Source organism: Oryctolagus cuniculus, chromosome 1, assembly GCF_051225735.1.
Source record: "Oryctolagus cuniculus isolate XC-2025 breed Fujian yellow rabbit chromosome 1, ASM5122573v1, whole genome shotgun sequence".
NCBI classification, from domain to species: domain Eukaryota; kingdom Metazoa; phylum Chordata; class Mammalia; order Lagomorpha; family Leporidae; genus Oryctolagus; species Oryctolagus cuniculus.
This window is the reverse complement of record NC_142867.1, coordinates 209345981-209365284: the sequence shown is the minus strand read 5'-3', so window position 1 is coordinate 209365284 and position 19304 is coordinate 209345981. Positions and strand designations below refer to the sequence as shown.

Here is a 19304-nt window from a genome sequence, read left to right as displayed (position 1 = left end):
GAAAATATCTTAATTTTAATAATAACCTGAAAAATCTCAGATTATTTAATAAGGGCTAAGTAGTGGGAACGAGTAAAAGTGAGACAGAGATGAAAGGAAGAAAGCTTAAGATAAATTTAAAGGAGTTAGATTAAAACTCAACACCTATTATTTATTTTCAGCCTTTAATAATCATAGAATTCTAGATTAAATAATATTTCTAAAAATGCATAGGTTACCAACTGTAGAAGCAAAAATATAACATACACTATCCAACCAAGAGTGAAAGTAGTTAAATTATAAAGAAAGAAAATAGTCCACAAAACAAATATAGAGAAATAAAAACAAAGAAGAATAAATATTAGGGAAACATAAAGCAAATGACAGTAGTAAGACCAAACGCAGCAGTTAGGATTATAAATACATTGTAAATGGGAACAGATTTCATTACTAAACACTATTCAGCTTTAAAATTTTAACTAAATAATATACATCTATCTGTCTGTATAAAAATAAGGTTTAGACTTCAAATACTAACAAGGGTGAAATACAGAGACGTAGATAACTATAATTATAAAAATTTTAAGGCAAAAACATTCTCCTTTAAAGAGAAGAAAGAGTATATTAAAAGTAGAAATTCTTTATGTTTCTGTCATCCACCATGATTTAGTTATGTATTCATGAAAACAAAGAAATGGCTTACCAAGGGAACCCAGTATGACCAGAATTGTTAAGATCCACACAAGTACTCTTGATATATACCTGATTATCACCATCAAAATCATGGAGAGAACTGCAGGGAAGATAATAGAGAACATGAATGTTACTCCAAAACATGTAGATTATTATTTGAAAACATAGGAAAATATAAATTCTTTAAATTGGTGCTTCTTGCCAGGGAAATAATTTGTTGCTATTGACTAGCTCATGACCACATCTCAGGTAAGAAAGGAAACTGGCTCTTTTTGCATTTTCACATTGCTACTTGTAACACTTCAATAACATCACTTACAACCAAAGTCACTTCACTATGTGGGTTTATAAACTACAGAAAAGCATACATGCAAATGCACATGGTGACTCAAAAACAGCACAAGACTGTTGTGGATTCACCACAAGTAAGACATCAGACATGCAAACACACGTGCCAACACACAAAGTGTAGAGAATGGTATGTCATGTTGGTGACAAGAAAAATTACCACATGTAGACAGAGATCGGTTAAGTTAGGTGCTACGCTTCCTTGAGTAATTGTGCATTTTAGGGCCAACTCCTCTGAAGGGCAGTCAAACTAGATGGCATTTTATGTTTTTCTATTTGTTTCTCCTTAGGACCTTCAAAGGATGGTCTGTGTCCTCAGAATAATAATACTCTTTTGAAGCCTAGTGAGGCCAAATTCCTCCAACCTAATTTCTCAACTTGGACTAAGGGTCCCAACTGTGAGAAACCCTTTCTTAAACTGAAGCAAAGTAAAATCCCAATGTGCTAAAATCCTCAGAGTAAACCTCAAAGAAGGAGGATTTAACCTCTGCATGGGAAATCCATTTCTGAAATCATAACTTACAAATCTTTAATTATCTAAAGGCTCATTACACAAATAAATGAACCAAAATCTTTTGGGTTTATCTTACATTTTTGAGTTTCCAAAGGAAATCATTCTAATAAAAAATGGAGTTCCAATGGCTTAGCAACATTATAACCATTACTTTTAAGGTTTATGCTTTATTTTTGGGTAAGGTATTTAGCTAACTGAAACAAAATAATTTTTATAAAAAGCCAGACTAATAGTCACATTTCTTTGGGCCATTTGCAAAGCCAAATACATGGTTGGGATCTGTGTTTAGGTAACATTATTAAGGTACTCACTTTTGCAATAAATTCACAGGAACCAAAAACAGATGGGAGCCTTTCAAATATCACAGAGTTAGATTTTCATATGGACAGCATTATTTCAATTGAGTCAAGTACTACCTAAGCAAAAAGAAAATACTCTCTAATGACAGGAAAGATAGAAATACGGCTTGTATCTTCTCAATGACTATAACTGTTGTCAACTGGCATAAATATTCATCTTACTTAGTTAATGAAATAGTTGTTTGGTTCCTATCATAGTTTACTTCTCTCAAATAAGAAGGCCCATAAATTCTGACGTGGCTATACAAAAGTATAGTTTTAGAATAGTACAGAGAGTTTTCATCTTGAAAATAAAATCTGTACTTTATTATATTTAATCTGTACTTTATTATATTTTCTACTCATTGACTAGAAAATTCAGTGGCTAACGAGTGGAGATTTCCAATTTTTCCAGCAGTATAGTGATAGTATGAACTGTAGCAATGAAAAGATTACATACTTCAAAAAGAATCCATCAGAAATCTACGTTCTGAGATAGGAATAAATAAGAGAATACGCGGTCTCTTTAATAAGTAAACACATCTTCTAGAATCATAACTAAAAACAGAGGGATTGTTGATTCATTAAAAGAAGTCTCCTTGCTATCGTATTAAAAGTAGTTATAGACTCAGTAATCACAGTTTCTCCAACGAAAGAGAAAAGAACAGAAATGAGTTTCAGATATATATACATATATACATTTTTATATGTACATATTTTTAATTATATATAATCTGAAACAATTATTTTGGCTAAGGGAAATTAAACATTTTACAAGTATCCCCAATTGTATTCATATTTTGGCTAAAAGAACAGTCTTCTACTGTAGTACTATGCGATAGCTAATAATGAGAAAAACAATTACCTAGTGATAACAAGCAAAGTCCCAATATAATTTCTTTGCTGGTCATTACTCCACTAATCAGCCTGTGTAAGACACTATTGTCACTGACAAAGGTGATCAGGGCCTCTGCAAACTTGGCATAGCAGGAAATGTTCACAGGAGCACAGCGATGGAAGAATGGAATAGGTGCACTGGTGACACAAGAAAAAAAAATCAGAAAAAAAATTACTCCTACTTAATATAAATGCCACATCAAACACACAAATGAAGGTGAATATGGCTGCAATACACTCCACCCTCCACACATCATTATGGGAGCTAAGAGCTGGGTGCTTAATGCTATGAAGATGGCTGTCATGGGTAGTGATGCGAATCTTACCACAAGCTTTATCAAACAGGGTGGAGTGCATGTTCCAACAGAAGACATTACCCTCCCCTTCTGGAAAGAAATACACACACACACACACACACACAGAACTACCAAAGCAAAACCAGACACTTAATCTCCTCTGCCTGCATATCTACCAGTCAGGGGCAGATGACAAAGCTTACAAACATATATTTCATTTAACTAAAAATGAACTTTTGCCATAAGCAATTAGAAAATAAAAAACATACATGCTTTTACTCAAAATGTGCCACCATTAATGAAAGGTTTCCTCTAACAGAACAGCATACAAAAGCTCAGATTGATAAAGATGTTTAGGGTTTGAGCTTTATACCTCTCACATAAACAAGTCATGCCAAGGCATCAACATACAACATAATATACAGCGGTTTGAAAGCATAGCCGTAACAGTATGCAGATATGCTTGTAGTGTAATATTAATACCAGGGGGAAATTTATACTCAATGTAATAAGAACATTCATGTAGAAAAGATTATACATGAGAATGAAAATATTAAAATAATATAAAAAAGTGAAAAATATGACTTATTAGGGCCATGGAATTGTCAGTTTTTTATATGTTAATCCAAATTATATGTCCAGAAAAGAGTAAAATAATTGGTTATTTAATAATTTATTTCAGTCTTCTATAGACTGTAGCTTTTACTTGTGAAGGAACACAGCTATGTTTAACTGTGACATGAATCTGGTTATGATGTGGTTTCGCTTCAACTTTGGGAAGTATATCTAACTGATGTGAGAATTTTAAACAAAGGACTATGAATATGCCTTCAACTGTGATGTGGTGGATTCCAAGAAAGCCTATATGTATGTACACACATAAATACACACTTGAATGTACAGAAGTTAAAATTTAGCCATCACTAACATGAATCCCATATTTTTGGAACTGGGTTGTAGGATTATCAGTGTCAGCTATAACACAACATTTTTGACTGGAATGTTATAAATCTGTTCTCATTCTTAGCTGACACTGTCTTACGGAGCAATTAGTGGACAGGATCACATGACTGGGCATCAAATGCCAAGGTTTCTAATTTTAGCATAACAACTTTGTATGACTTAATGCAAAGTACTATCTTTTCTTCCTCAAAAAGTGATAAGAATATTCCTTTTCAAATAAGAATATGTGTGAACCATGTATCAGTTTTCCTTAACTGTTAGTAAATGAGCACCAATGGTAGTAACAAAAAGCAACACAAGCCACACTGTTCAACTTCATGGAATAATAAAATACACTTTTTAAAAGATCTAGCCTTACCTTAGTTATGCTTCAGTAAGATGTATCAAAAAATGATAATGACATTATGATATGGATGTTCATTTTAAAATATTTTCCTGCTGTCCCTGTATTTGCTTATACCTTCAAAGTGGTATTAGTGACGTTAAATGCCAAAAATGGGTATTTTCTTAGAAATTACAGAAATCCAGAGTATTCTGTGTAATGTTTGAATTACAGTGATACAAGTCATTCTTTGATGAAAATTTTGCTGGGAATACTACAAGAATCAAAAAAAAGATTAACTACAGGTTTCTGAGTTCATGGAGGAAGATTTGGAACAGAAACCTTTAACTGGCTTTATGACCTACAGCTTTTTTTCTGAGGTGGTCTTTGCCAAATTAATGTCTTTGACTAAAGACTTTTCTAACCAGATTTTTAACTAAAGCCTGGTTCTTTATCTTTCAAAACAAAAATCCTCTCTGCTCCATGATTACCTACATTGTTATGTTCTCTATTTATCCCATCATTTCTCAAGTAACCCCTGTTAAAATAAATTCACCTGAAGGATACTGATGTCTTTTTTTATTTTTTAAAGACTTATTTGAGAGGCAGAGTTACAGAAAGAGGGAGAGAGAGAGAAGAGAGGTCTTCCATCCACTGGTTCACTCCCCCAGATGGCTGGAGCCATCTGAAGCCAGGAGCCAGGAGTTTCTTCCAGGTCTTCCATGCTGGTGCAGGGGACCAAGCACTTGGGCCACCTTCCACTGCTCTCCCAGGCCATTAGCCGGAAGCTGGATCAGAAGTGGAGCATCTGGGACTCAACCAGCGCCTCTATGGGATGCCTGCACTACAGGACGAGGCTTAACCTACTATGCCATGGAGCCATCCTCCTGATGTCTTTCTTACAGTTTTTAGTACCTATTAATTTTCTTGGCCCTGCTTCTTTATTTCCTTTTTTCCCGTTAAATAATTGTAAAACCCCAAATTCTCCTAACATCAGATAGCCATGTCACTCTCTTTTTTTCTCAATTTCCCCATCTGTTAGTTAAAAGGGTAAAAATAAGTACTCTGTCTCTTCAGATTAGCAGCAGCAGCAGCAGCAACAGCAAATGGCCCACCTGTAAATCAATGATTCTAACTTTTATGGTAACACTATACCCAGTATTATTAGTGTTTTTCTACTTTCTAAACTTAGGATGAATATAGATAACTTGAAAAGGAAAGACTTCTCTCAAAATTTTGATTGTTCATTTTTATTTACAAGAAAATGCTGAGTAATATCTGCTCTTAATTTAACCTTGCAAATCATTTTTTTTTTTTTTTTTACAGGCAGAGTGGACAGTGAGAGAGAGAGACAGAGAGAAAGGTCTTCCTTTTGCCGTTGGTTCACCCTCCAATGGCCGCCGCGGCCGGCGCACCGCGCTGATCCGATGGCAGGAGCCAGGAGCCAGGTGCTTTTCCTGGTCTCCCATGGGGTGCAGGGCCCAAGCACCTGGGCCATCCTCCACTGCACTCCCTGGCCACAGCAGAGGGCTGGCCTGGAAGAGGGGCAACCGGGACAGAATCCGGCGCCCCGACCGGGACTAGAACCCGGTGTGCCGGCGCCGCTAGGCGGAGGATTAGCCTAGTGAGCCATGGCGCCAGCCTGCAAATCATTTTTATACTGTATATAAACACTTGTCCATTTGGAGAGTCTACTTCAAAGAATTAGAGCAAAATAACAACAATCTTTTACACATACCTCAATCTATGTCAGTTAAAAAAAATCCTGACAGCTTTAAATTTAAAGGTATATAATTAGCACAAGCTGATTAACTACACTGTTTAGCAGATAGTTCAAAATCTGCTCTTAGTCATAATGAAGAGGAGGAATAGCAAGCAAATAAAAGGAGATAATATGTGGAATATTACTCAAAAACAAAATTATTCATTTTAACATAAATAAACCAGATTCCCTTGTATGTCATTCATTTTTCCAGTCCTCCCCAAATAAGAACAACCTATCAGCCATAAGCTTTTGATGCTTGGATTATTTTCCTATTTAAAAAAAACTAAGTATTCAGATATTAAAATGCTGTGTCTGATATATTTTACTACTCAAATCCCATTTGATATAATAAACTTAAGACAAGTTAAATTGATTTTACATATCTGAAAAATACTCATATGAAACCATTTCTACTTTAGAGTAGTCTCATCTAAATGACCATCTCTACTTCTTAATCAGACAAGCATAAAGTATCCTATTTACAGTAAGTTTTTCTTTCAAAGCCCACAGAATATTGAATCTCTTCTTTTTAAAGATTTATCTATTGATTTCTTTGAAAGGCAGAGTGTGAGAGAGAGAGAGAGAGAGAGAGAGAGAGAGAGAGAAAAGAAAGAGATTGACTGATTTTCTATCCATTGGTTCATTACCCAAATGACCACAAGCCAAAATGACCAAATGACCAAAAGCCAGGACTGGTCTAAGCTGAAGCCTAAAGTCTGGGACTCTATCCAGGTCTGATGTGAGTGGCAGGGGCCCAAGCACTTGGGCCATCTTCTGCTTCCTTTCCAGGGCCATTAGCCTGGAGCTGGATGGGAAGTGGAGCAGCTGAGACTCTGACTTAATCCACTGCACCACAACCCCAGCTCCAGAATACTGAATCTTTAAGAAGTCAATGTAGTCTCATTAGGAACTGATGCTGTTTCACATTATTGAAACATTAGTCAAGATGGAATAAATGAGATTATTATGAGTCTTCTAAAGATTTTTAAAAATTAGCCACTCATTGGCAAATTGTATCTTACCCTGGCAAATACACTGTCCATTTACCTTAAAGTCTGGATTATCATAGTTAATGAGCTCTCTAAAGTATAATGACAAGCAAGGCCTAATATCTCTTATCCATACACCTTCACAAAAGCAGACAGGAGTTTGCATGTCACAATTATTTTAGAACTTTAGGTTATAAATAAATAATTACATATGATTTATATCTAAAAGTTTTATTTAGGGAAGAATATCAATAAGGCATTCTGAAAAAAATCACACTAAACAAAAGTCAACAATATAATGCCACTATGGAGTGAGTATCACAGATTTCATTTTATTTCTTTTTTCTCCTTCACTTTTATACTACTTTCTCTGTCTCCTTTTAAATACCAACTGTGGTACAGACTTAACTAGATTCAAATTTTGATTCACAACAATTAGTTGCATGGCCTTGGGTAATTTAATCTTTCTCATCTATTTCCTAACCTAAAAATTAAGGGCAATGTCTGTATAGGTTTTTGTGAGTTAAGTGAGAAAGTATGTATGAGGGACAGTATGGTGGCTGGTGCACAACAGGTAATTTATACATGTTAATTGTCTCCTGACTTCTCCATTTGAAAAATATGAATAAGTGATTTTTTTGGATATTTTGTCATCTACATATCATATTATCAATTCTGCTTCTGGCATCCAGAGAGATCCTAAAAATGATGAATTAACTGATTTTATATAATCTGCTTCTATTATTGTTATTTTTTCCTATCCCTAATAATTAGCATTATAAGCATATTGGCTAGCCATTCCACAAACTGCTACCTTGTGCATCTCACCAACAGAGTTAAGAATTTGGATAAAACACAGCCCTTTCTAGGTACTTGCTTTTAGATTTCAAAGGCTCTTAGGAATGATAATTATTTGGTTATTATATGTCATTAGTGTTTTACTGCAAATTAGTTTACAATTGCTTTTCTCATTTTAACAGAGGTACTGCTTTCAGTCACAGAAGGTCACTGGGTACCCAGGAAGGTTGGGGCAAAAGGAGAGCATCTACAAGTTGAAAGAAATGAGACTTCCTAAACCAGGTGTCAAGCACAATAGTGGATATTTAACATATATGATCTTAAGTAATCTTGCAATAATTCTGAGACAAGTGTGAACATTCCCATTTCACATGTGAGGAGACGTGGTTTACAGAGAGATTATGAGACTTGCTCAAGCTGATGAATAGAAAATAGTAAAATGAGGCCGGCGCCCCGGTTCACTTGGCTAATCCTCCGCCTGCAGTGCCGGCACACGGGGTTCTAGTCCCCGTTGGGGTGCCGGATTCTGTCCCAGTTGCCCCTCTTCCAGTCTAGCTCTCTGCTGTGGCCTGGGAGTGCAGTGGAGGATGGCCCAGGTCCTTGGGCCCTGCGCCTGCATGGGAGCCCAGGAGGAAGCACCTGGCTCCTGGCTTCGGATCGGTCCAGAGCACCAGCCACAACGCACTGGCCGGCTGTAGCGGCCACTTGGGGGGTGAACCAACAGAAAAAGGAAGACTTTTCTGTCTCACTGTCTAACTCTGCCTGTCAAAAAGAAAATAGTGAAATGGAATTGAGCCCAGTCTGATCTCACTCTAAGGTCATACTCCCCTGTCCCACCAGTGCTCATGGAAGATAGCTATAACAGACGTCAAAGATGCTCGAGGGCCACTTTCCTGAGCCTCAGTTTTGCCTAGTGACAGTCTTCCAGCATTCGTCAAAAAAGTTACCAAAATCAGTTAAATTTAAGACATGGTATGAGTTTAAGGGGAGAGAGACCATCTTTGGAGATTTGTTATCTAACACTATGTGCGAAATGGGGTAGTGCCCCAAGTGTTCTTTTTATCAAAACAAATCTATTCTCATTCTCAGGTCCTCTCATTTTGCCAATAAAAAATAACTCTGATATTTACAAAGTTCTAATTTGCCTTCTTTCTAGTAATAATTTCTTTATTTTCTTCACAGTAGGTTTAGATCAAGATTGTGAGGGCCTAAAATAAGTAAAACCTAACCAGATTTAAACATAGTATAAACATAGTGTATAGTCCATTTTCAGATGACATAGATTCAGCATTCCATCTTAGATTAGTAAGGTATCAGGTAATGACCTTGTTAGAGGCCATGTCTTTCTATCTCTAAAACCTATACCACTAGCACTATGCTTTGACTTCTAGTGAAAACCCTCTAGATGCTGTGATGTGTGTGTAAGTATGTATGCACACACGCTCATGCAGCCAAAACTGGAACACCTCTGACTACTAGTAATAGTCTATCCTCAGCATGGCAGAGTCAAAAGTCAGAAGCAGGGGTGGATATGCAGTATGAGCTGAGCCCTAACCCAACCCATATCCCATGCACACTGCACAGGAGCAGACCAACCTCATTCTCATATTCAGGCTTTCTGGTTATCCTTTCATAAGACGCTTTGGTCTTGGAAGAATGAGTATATACTCAAGGTATACACTATTTAAACAGACTTAAGTGACCAGGTAGATAAGGGTATACAGCTTTTTCTGTTTCCATAGGTAAATTTTTTCCATCGAGTCTGCTCAAAGGACCTCCTTTACTTTCCTGTTGCAGCCTCCTTAATATTCTTAATTTTTATTAATGCAATCTCTTTACTTACTGGTCTAAGACCATAATAAGGCCCTCCTATTGAGTATCTTCTAAAATAGCCCCTTTATGTTTGTGTGTTTAAGCTTTAAATTTTGGTTTTCAATAGCAACTTGACCGACTAAAAGAGCTGGAACTCAATTTAATTGTTGTATCCTTTTTCTACTTTTCAGTAGAAAATTTCAAATAAAGAACAAGTTAAACCCATAAGTTGTCCAAAAGAAAGTAGACATGAATCTCAAAAATTTTCACCTACAACAGCTCATTATAATATATTGAAATATAATCAAAGTGGCTTCCAGTCAGTTTCCCTATAGAAGTTGCCTCATTACTCACAGTTAGCAATACAGACTAATAGTCTCAAGATCAACATGCTCCAAAGTGACATACATACACATATGTAAATATACATATACATACCTAATTCTGAAGAATTAGCATTCTATGATGCTTGGAGAATTTATTTCCCTTTTCTTTAAAAAAAAAAAAACTATTTATAACTTAAAATTTAGCCTAATAGTATGGTTTACATGTTGAATATATCCTTAAGGCACATGTGTTAAAACCCTGGTCCCCTGCTAGAGCTGTGGTAAATAGGTTAATCCCTCACCTGCAGTGCCAGCATCCCATTGGGTGCCAGTTCTAGTCCTGGCTGCTCCTATTCCAATCAAGCTCTCTGTTATGGCCTAGGAAAACAGTAGAAGATGGCCCACAAGTGCTTTAGCCCCTGCACCCATGTGGGAGACTTGGAAGAAGCTCCTGGCTCCTGGCTTCAGATCAGCTCAGCTCCAGCCGTTGCAGCCATTTGGGGAGTGAACCAGCAGATGGAAGACCTCTCTGTCTCTCCCTCTCACTTCACTGTCTGTAACCCTACCTCTCAAATAAATAAAATCTTAAAAAAAAAAAACCAAAAAAAAAACCCTGGTCCCCAAGGTGGCATGAATAGGGAAGTGGTGGAACTTTAGGAGACAGGGTCTAGTGGGAGGTCCTTAGGTTACTGGGGGTGTGCCCTTGTAGGGAACTGTGGAACTTGTGTCTCTGTCTCTCCCTGCTCCAGATCAAGATGTAACCTTTTGTTCCTATACATGTTCCTACCTTGGGTCACTATCCATTGCCTTCATCAGAGGCCAAATCAATGGAGTTGCCTGATCCTAGACTTGGACCTCCAAAATTGTGAGCCAAATGAACCTTTTATCTCAGATATTTTTTTTGTAGTAACACAAAGCTGACTTATATACCTTACTTATAACTACTATGAGATCCTTTCAAAGAACATTTCTTGTTTCACCTTTGTATCCATTACAAGCAGTAGACAATAATAAAAGATTGTTGAATAAGACCTTGGATAAAAAAAAAATGTCAAATAGCCTGCTACAGAGAAAATAGTTAGAGAATATACCTGAAACAAACTATGGAGAATAATTGCTGGTATACTTTTTGAAGAGTAAATTTAAAAACAATCCCAGTAAGTATTACTAGGATTAACTTAAAAGAACCTTTGAAGAGTAAGATTTAGTTTATAAACTTGTTGCATATTTCATAGTGACTTACCAGTTTTATGTACTTAAAAGTTACGGCATGAAAAAAAAAACTGAAAAAGTAAAACCTTGAAAGAAGTTAAGATATCTGAGGACAAGAAAAGTCGCTGTCTATACATTTTTTAGAAAGATATGAAATGTATGTTGTCATTTCTATTGTTACTCTAAAAAAATTTGTTGTAAGCATTGAAGTTGTACAACAGGAACCAAATGACTAAATTTTTTTAAATTACAAAAAAAAAATCACAAATTAACAACAATAAAATTTACCTCGCTGGTACTGGTAGTTTAGGGCAAAGAACAGAAGATTTTGGAGATGTAGTATATTCAGAAGGCTTCAAGTCATAGCTACATAGAGCTGAGCCTGTTGAAAGAAAAGTTGTTATGTGAGCAGGCAGAACAGAATCTGAACACATTCCCTTACTGATTTGCTACAATTTTATAGGTTAATTGTGACTCAACATATACCACTTTAAAACATCATAGAACTTATAAGGATATGACATTACCAGTCCACAAACATTTAAAACAAACTCTTCTCTGAAATTACTGATAATATAATTTGTTATATAAAAATTTTATTATCTTAAAGGTGGTAACAATGAGGCCGGCGCCGCGGCTCAATAGGCTAATCCTCTGCCTGCAGTGCCGGCACCCCGGGTTCTAGTCCCGGTCAGGGCGCCGGATTCTGTTCCGGTTGCTCCTCTTCTAGTCCAGCTCTCTGCTGTGGCCCGGGAAGGCAGTGGAGGATGGCCCAAGTGCTTGGGCACCTGCACCTGCATGGGAAACCAGGAGGAAGCACCAGGCTCCTGGCTTCGGATCAGCGCAGCGCACTGCCGTGGCAGCCATTTGGGGGGTGAACCAACGGAAAAAGGAAGATCTTTCTGTCTCTCTCTCTCTCACTGTCTAACTCTACCTGTCAAAGAAAAAAAAAAGGTGATAACAATGAACACTAGAGCTACCTCTACTGGAAGTATCTGCCATTATGTCAGGTTCTAGACATGATGATGTACATATGTGTTGCATCATTTACTATAACAACGTAAGGCAGGCATGACTAAGCCTAATTTAGAGAGAAGGACATGGAGGATAAGAGATAACTTGTCCAAGCATACACAGCTAGTAAACAGATCAAATTAAACACCACATCTCTTCAAATACAAAGTACGTGCCCAACTACACACTTTCTCTTTTTATGCTTTCCATGATTAAATATTTAAATTGCTTCATATAGCACACATGCATTAAGAAAACAGATTACTTTTTCTTATTTAAAAAGAAGCATTTCTAACTATAAATATAGTGAGCAAATTGATAAAATAAAAGTGATTCCAGTTCTCATGTGGTCTAAAATAGCTTAAATTCAGCCTTAGATTGATTATGCAAAGAAATGTATATTTTTCTGACTATATGGCTAATATATATCTAAATAATAGATACATATTGATGGATACAGTCTGTCAGTCCAGTATAAGCCTTATTTTACTGATTTGCTCATTTTATAATATAGCAACTAGAATACTGCCAAGTTTCATTGAACAATTGAGGAGACCTAGACTTCTGCTCTAATTTTGTAGAGGACTACTGCATTAAATGGTACAAACCGTATTTGATTAACTGAAGTTCCTATGAGGTTACTAATTGGTCAAACATTTTATTATTTAAGTGCAGAGTAGCTTTGTATTTTTATTATACAGATTTGTATTTCCATCTCTGCCATGGGGGAAAAACTTAAAATACAATATGAAGCAAAAATGGCAGACTACAACATTGAATCAATTATAGACAAGCATGTGAACGTATGGGAAGGAGCTGAAGGAAATTATAGAAAGACAAATGTATCTTGATTTATTGGGACAGCAACATTGAGAGTGAATTTATTTCATTTACATGTTCTCTTATCAATCAAAGTCATTTTTAGAAAGCCACAAACCACCACTGAAGTCAGCAATGCTGCCTCAAACCAGCAAACCACATGTGGGCTGTAACAGTTTACTTACATAAACATATGTAGCAGGTGAAGACAGTGCAAGTAACTTGACAATGCAAAACATTTTTCAATAGATGATTGTAAGTTATATGGCATTGTTCTTCAAGCTTTGTCAGTTTTATAGATTCAATAGGAGACTATATTTTAAAGACTGTTTTTGATTATTCTTTTCCATTTTAATGATTATCTTTTTAAAAAGTTAATCATAAATATTAAATACTTAAGTCTCCTGAAAGTATTATTTTTTATACTTAAGAGAATGTCAGTAGGTTCCACTTATAGCAGTTTTGGAGAAAAAAATTACATAAATGACAAGCAAATATTTTAGACTAATCCCAAAATAGCTATGAGTCCTGTTATAGAATAGCTTCTGAAAAAATAGCAACTGTGCCAATAACTGCAGAGCACCCAATGTGATCATGAACTTCTTGATCTGAATTGTCAACTTACTTCTTTCAAAATTCAAGATGGAATTGATTTGCACAATATAAAAGGCCCTAACTAGAGTACTTTGTGTCAGTGCTGCTAAACACATTGCTTCATCTAAATTCAGCAAACACAATTTCCATCCCCACCCTTTCTTCATTTAAAAAAGGAGGTCAGCAGGTGCAACAGAGTTCAATTTTATAAATATGTTCCCAGGATAATACTCAATGAAAGGATAATAGCCTTATCTCTGACGGTCTCCTGGGACACAGGCCAGTACTAAATAGATCCTGTACTAAATAGATTAAAGGAAAAGATCTTTACAATGTGTGAGTAGTAGCAATCATAAGAAACCTTATGCTGCTTCCCGTTCAAAGGGCTGATGGACAAAGAAGCCTCATGGAGAATATTAAAATGCCACAGTAAAGGCAAACATTTTACAATTGCTTTTCTTTTCAAGTTTATTAGCTGATGCATTTTCAGTGAGTATCTTAAAGGTTATTTGTCTTACACTGGAAGTTTAATGATATTTTGCAGAATAGATTTGAACATAAGCAGTAAGGCAAAGTTTTCCTTCTAACGGGAAAACAGGTAAAAACCATGCTTGAGCAATGAAAAGTCAAAAACTAAAAACAAAAGCTTATCTAAAGCACACCATTGGCAATTCACGCCAAGTGAGCCAATGTTACTCAGAAGCCATCAAAATGAGTGATCTTAGGAAACTAACTTGGGTATATAAACATTTATCATGGTAAACGGTTGCTATAGCCCCCAGGATGTTTAACTACTACAATTTCTCAAATGCCGTATAATATTCAATTATTTATTTTTTAGCTCAGTGTCATTTCTATCAACTCTCCTAAGAGGTTCATTTCCATCACCCCACTCCAAAAGTTACAGATGAAAAAAATAATATTTCCAAGGCCTTAGAGGCAATCACTGCCATACTTAGAAATAAAATTGTTTACTCTTAAGCCATGATGATTCTTTTGTGCCATTCTTAATCATTATAATCAGACAAGCATTCTTAAGCTCCTAAGCCAAAAAAAAAAAAAAGTTCCACAGACACTTCAAAACATGTCTGAAGGAAAACTATTTTTTCACTCACTCTCCTCCAATATATTTTCCATCTTGGTTAATGGTGGAACTATCCATAAAATCCCTGGTTTCAGCATTCATGAATTCCCCAATATGAAATGTACAAATCATCCTGTATCTGCCATCTTCCCGTACCATTCAAGATATTCCACACACCAAGTCCTGACAATCAAACCTTTCTACCTTATCTAAGATATTCACAATCTCCTACTGTATCAGGTAAAATTCTCTCCCATCTTCACCCTGCACATAATTGTGAGAATGGTTTTTGTAAAATGCTAAGTCACTTGACATCCCTGACCTCAGTATAAAGTCCAAACTCCTTACATTCAAGGCCCCACTAAAGCAGGATCCTAGCCTCATGTACATGATATTTACAATCAATTCTTACTTTTTAACAAACTTTCAGGATTGTTCCTATACTGTTCTCTCTGCTTGTGTAGTCCTTTCCTGATTAACATCTAAGTGTTAATGTTTGAAATGAATTTTTTTTTTTGACAGGCAGAGTGGACAGTGAGAGACAGAGAGAAAGGTCTTCCTTTTCCGTTGGTTCATCCCCCAATGGCCACCGTGGCCGGCGCACTGTGCTGATCCGCAGCCAGGAGCCAGGTGCTTCTCCTGGTCTCCCATGTGGGTGCAGGGCCCAAGGACCTGGGCCATCCTCCACTGCACTCCCGAGCCACAGCAGAGAGCTGGACTGGAAGAGGAGCAACCGGGACAGAATCCGGCACCCTGACAGGGACTAGAACCGGGTGTGCTGGCGCTGCATACGGAGGGTTAGCCTATTGAGCTGCGGTGCCGGCCTGAAATGAATTTTTAGAAACTATTCAAATGTAACTTCCTGTTAACCCTTCTCTGACCCACTTAACAGGTCTATTTACTATTTAGCTTTATTATAAAATATATTATTTTGTAAATTTTTAAATTATGTATCTTCAATTTTGGCATGGGGACTCTGAGAACTAGGAGTCTGTTTTTGAAATATCTGGAACCCCTATCTCCTGGTGTATACCTGGAACCCAAATGTCTTCAACTTTGTTGAATAAACTGGTCATCTTGATTGAGAAGAAAAATGAAATTACTGTAAGAAGCTCTCATATTTTGGTGTTACATGTTATATACATTGCTAATGTTTTTAACCATTCATTTAAAAGTGTACTAACTAAAACAGGGTTTCTCAACGTTGGTATTATGACATTGTGTGCCAGATGATGCATGGCAGTAGGGAGCTGTCCTGTACATTATAGGACATTTATGTACCTCCTAGAGCTCTATCCACTAAATTCCAACAGCCTCCCCTCTTAGGCTTCACCTACTACAACAATCAAAAATGTCTCCAGATGGTATGATCCAGTGGTTTAAAACACCAACTTACTTGAAATAGAAACATAAAGAGATGCATGTTAGGGGCTAATTTTTGCTATAAAATTTTGTTCTTTGTCAAATGTATTTCTGATACAGTAAAGTTAAGGGAAGGAATACGCCTTAAAATATGATTTAGAAATTTGCAGTCAATCGAAAAGAGAATCTCTCAATGTAGAACAATTTTCATTATGGAAAGTGCTGCCTTGTGAAATCTGATGAATCTAACCTCACTTTCTCTAGTTAGGAAATCACTGTATGTTTATATGCTGAAAGGATTGAAGACATTTTTCCAATTTAAATTTCTCCTAACCAATAAAAAGCATAGATATATTTGCAATTCCCAAGAAGCATCTGTCTACAGAAATGAACCAGCCGGGGGTATTTCATAACCTGTCAATCACTGTTGGCACATATTAAGCACACAGTAAATATTTGCTAAGTGAATTAATTTTGTAAGACTTCTGCTGGGTGTTTTGGAGGGCAAGGAAAATCTGACACTGTACTGTACAGCAAGCTCCTTAAATGTGAGGACTATACTTTGTATCTTCAGCACATACATCAGGAGTATTAATTATTCATTGAATAACAAAATTGTTTAAATTGCATTATCAAATATAAGAATTTTTCCCTTTTTATATTTTATTTTTAATTTCAGATTTTTTTCATTTTTAAATAATCAAGCATCCTTGCTGGTCTCTGATTTGGAGGCGATTAAATTAACTGCTAGAGTTCATGATTTTGTTCACTAATAAAATGACATTAAGTCCAATCTTTTGATTCACTGTACCAAAATGAATCCATGCTAACTCTGTGGCTTAAGTTCTATTGTTACTGACTGATAAAAAAGAAGGTAATATACTGATCCTCTTTTGATACTGACTCTAAGCTTAACCAGATAATGATAATCATGATTATCAAAGGGTTTACTAGTATTTCCAAATAGCAATTGTTATCTGAATGGATCATATAATCTATCAAAATGGCAAAACAATTATCAGTAAGAAGGCATCAAGCTACATGGTTCAACTCGTGGCCCAAATGGTAGGAAGGTCATAAAATGTTCAGAATTTATACAAAATAAAGTGTAGTGACGATATCCTCTTAAATGGGAATGTTTTTTCCTGTGCCATAAAGGAATATAAACATAAGGAAAACAAGTTTTTGGTCAGAGTTCACTATTGCGTTGGAAAAGACAAAATATGTTTTTATAAAATAGCTTGGTAACAGCAACGGAAAAGGTAGTAAGAATCCCATGTGAAGTACTAGCACTACTGAGAACATGCAGTCACTTCCCAACTTACTCACAGGTTATGTATATTTCTAATTTAGATAGCAAATGGGAAAAAAATGATATGCAAATTATCTGGCACAGTCCATGGCACACAGTAGATATCAATAAATGGTATGTGGAAACAAAACCCAAGGTGTATGCATGATTATCTATCCAGACTCATATGCTCAGGCTGAGCCAAGAGGACAGGGAGATATGGGTGCATCAGAGGCCAGAGATGGTGGGCCAGAAATCAGAGAGGGAAGCAAAAAACTCTCCAAGCAGATACCCTTGTCCCCTTCCCTTCAGCATCTATAATAGTATGGTTGTGTTCAGATGAAAATCTCCCAGAGAGTCAAAGTTTCAGAAGGGGGGAGATTCCATTCCATTCCCTATTACTTGAGTTTTAAAAAAAAGAATGATAGCAAAGGAGGAAACAAACTTGTTCATCAGAAACTAGAGGGAAGGAAAGTTAAGGGTAAGATGGAATGCATGCTCTGTGGGAAGTAAGAACTCAGAGGGGAGCTCTCACCAGATGGTTTCAATTTTCTCTGTAGGGCATACGGTTAGGAATCGGGATGAACAGGAAGGCTGAAGAGAAGAAAAGGTATGAGTAATCACTTGGAGAGTAGGTAGATGAGAGGTAAATGAATGAATACAATGAATTACTTTGAGATGAATACAGAGAACTGATTTACAGCAATTCTGGTTAGACTGAAGCTAAACAATTTACCTGCTGGGGGCAACTCACATGGATACAGAATTGAGGATAAAGTATACTGAGAAAATGAGAAATTATAAAGTGGCAATAGAGACGAATAGGGAAATTCAGTCTATCGTCCTATCAGAAAACATTTATCGATATCTGTGAGCTACTCTATTAAGGTCTGGATATTCAGAGATGAATTGAGCACGTTCCTACCACCCAGGGAAAATGCATACATTACTGTAAGAAGTTGACAGACTTTCAGAGAACTGAAAGAAGTCTTCAGATATCGAGTCCTTATAGCATTTGACAATTTTAAATTGTTTTCTTCTCTAGCACCACATATTTAGGTTTGTGTCATATGTAAATTAAGAATCACAGGGCCGGCGACATGGCTCACTTGGTTGATCCTCTGCCTGCGGCACCGGCATCCCATATGGGCGCCAGTTCTAGTCCGGGTTGCTCCTCTTCCAGTCCAGCTCTCTGCTGTGGCCCTGGAGGGCAGTGGAGGATGGCCCAAGTGCTTGGGCCCCTGTACCCGCATGGGAGACCAGGAAGAAGCACCTGGCTCCTGGCTTCAGACTGGTACAGCGCTGGCCACAGCAGCCATTTTGGGGGTGAACCAACGGAAGGAAGATCTGTCTCTCTGTCAATCTCTCTCACTAACTCTATCTGTCAAATTAAAAAAAAAAAAAAAAAAAAGGCCTCACACATTTGTATGCCTATCATTTAACTCATATACTAGAACTTGTACTTTTTTATTCATCTGAATCACTGTCTTTCTTTTTTTTTAAGATTTTATTTATTTATTTGAGAGGTAGAGTTACAGAGAGAAAGGTCTTACATCTGCTTGTTCACTCCCCGGATGGCTGCAGCAGTTGGAGCTGAGCTTATCTGAAGCCAGGAGCTTCTTCCTGGTCTCCCTTGAGGGTGCAAGGGCCCAAGCACTTGGGCCATCTTCCACTGCTTTCTCAGGCTGTAAGCAAAGAGCTGGATTGCAAGAGGAGCAGGCAGGGCATGAACATGTGGGATGCTGGCACCACATGCAGAGGCTTAGCCTACTATACCACAGTGCCACCCTAGTCAATCTTTCAAAGCTCTTTGTATTAAGATAGTAACTCCTGGGTTCTAGTCCCCGTTGCTCCTCTTCCAGTCCAGCTCTCTGCTGTGGCCCGGGAA

General features: G+C 36.9%; 1 protein-coding gene across 6 annotated transcripts in view; it reads right to left on the bottom strand.

The window, feature by feature from the left end:
- SLC44A1 (solute carrier family 44 member 1) overlaps positions 1-19304 on the bottom strand; it is a 227171-nt gene that overhangs the window by 98614 nt on the left and 109253 nt on the right. For all 6 annotated transcript variants that reach the window (XM_051855994.3, XM_051855997.3, XM_051855996.3 and 3 more), the window contains 3 exons: positions 11541-11634; positions 2738-2907; positions 683-772 (listed from right to left, as the gene is read on the bottom strand). In XM_051855994.3, coding sequence (XP_051711954.2) covers positions 683-772; positions 2738-2907; positions 11541-11634 — 354 coding nt within the window. The remainder of the gene's footprint in view (positions 1-682; positions 773-2737; positions 2908-11540; positions 11635-19304) is intronic.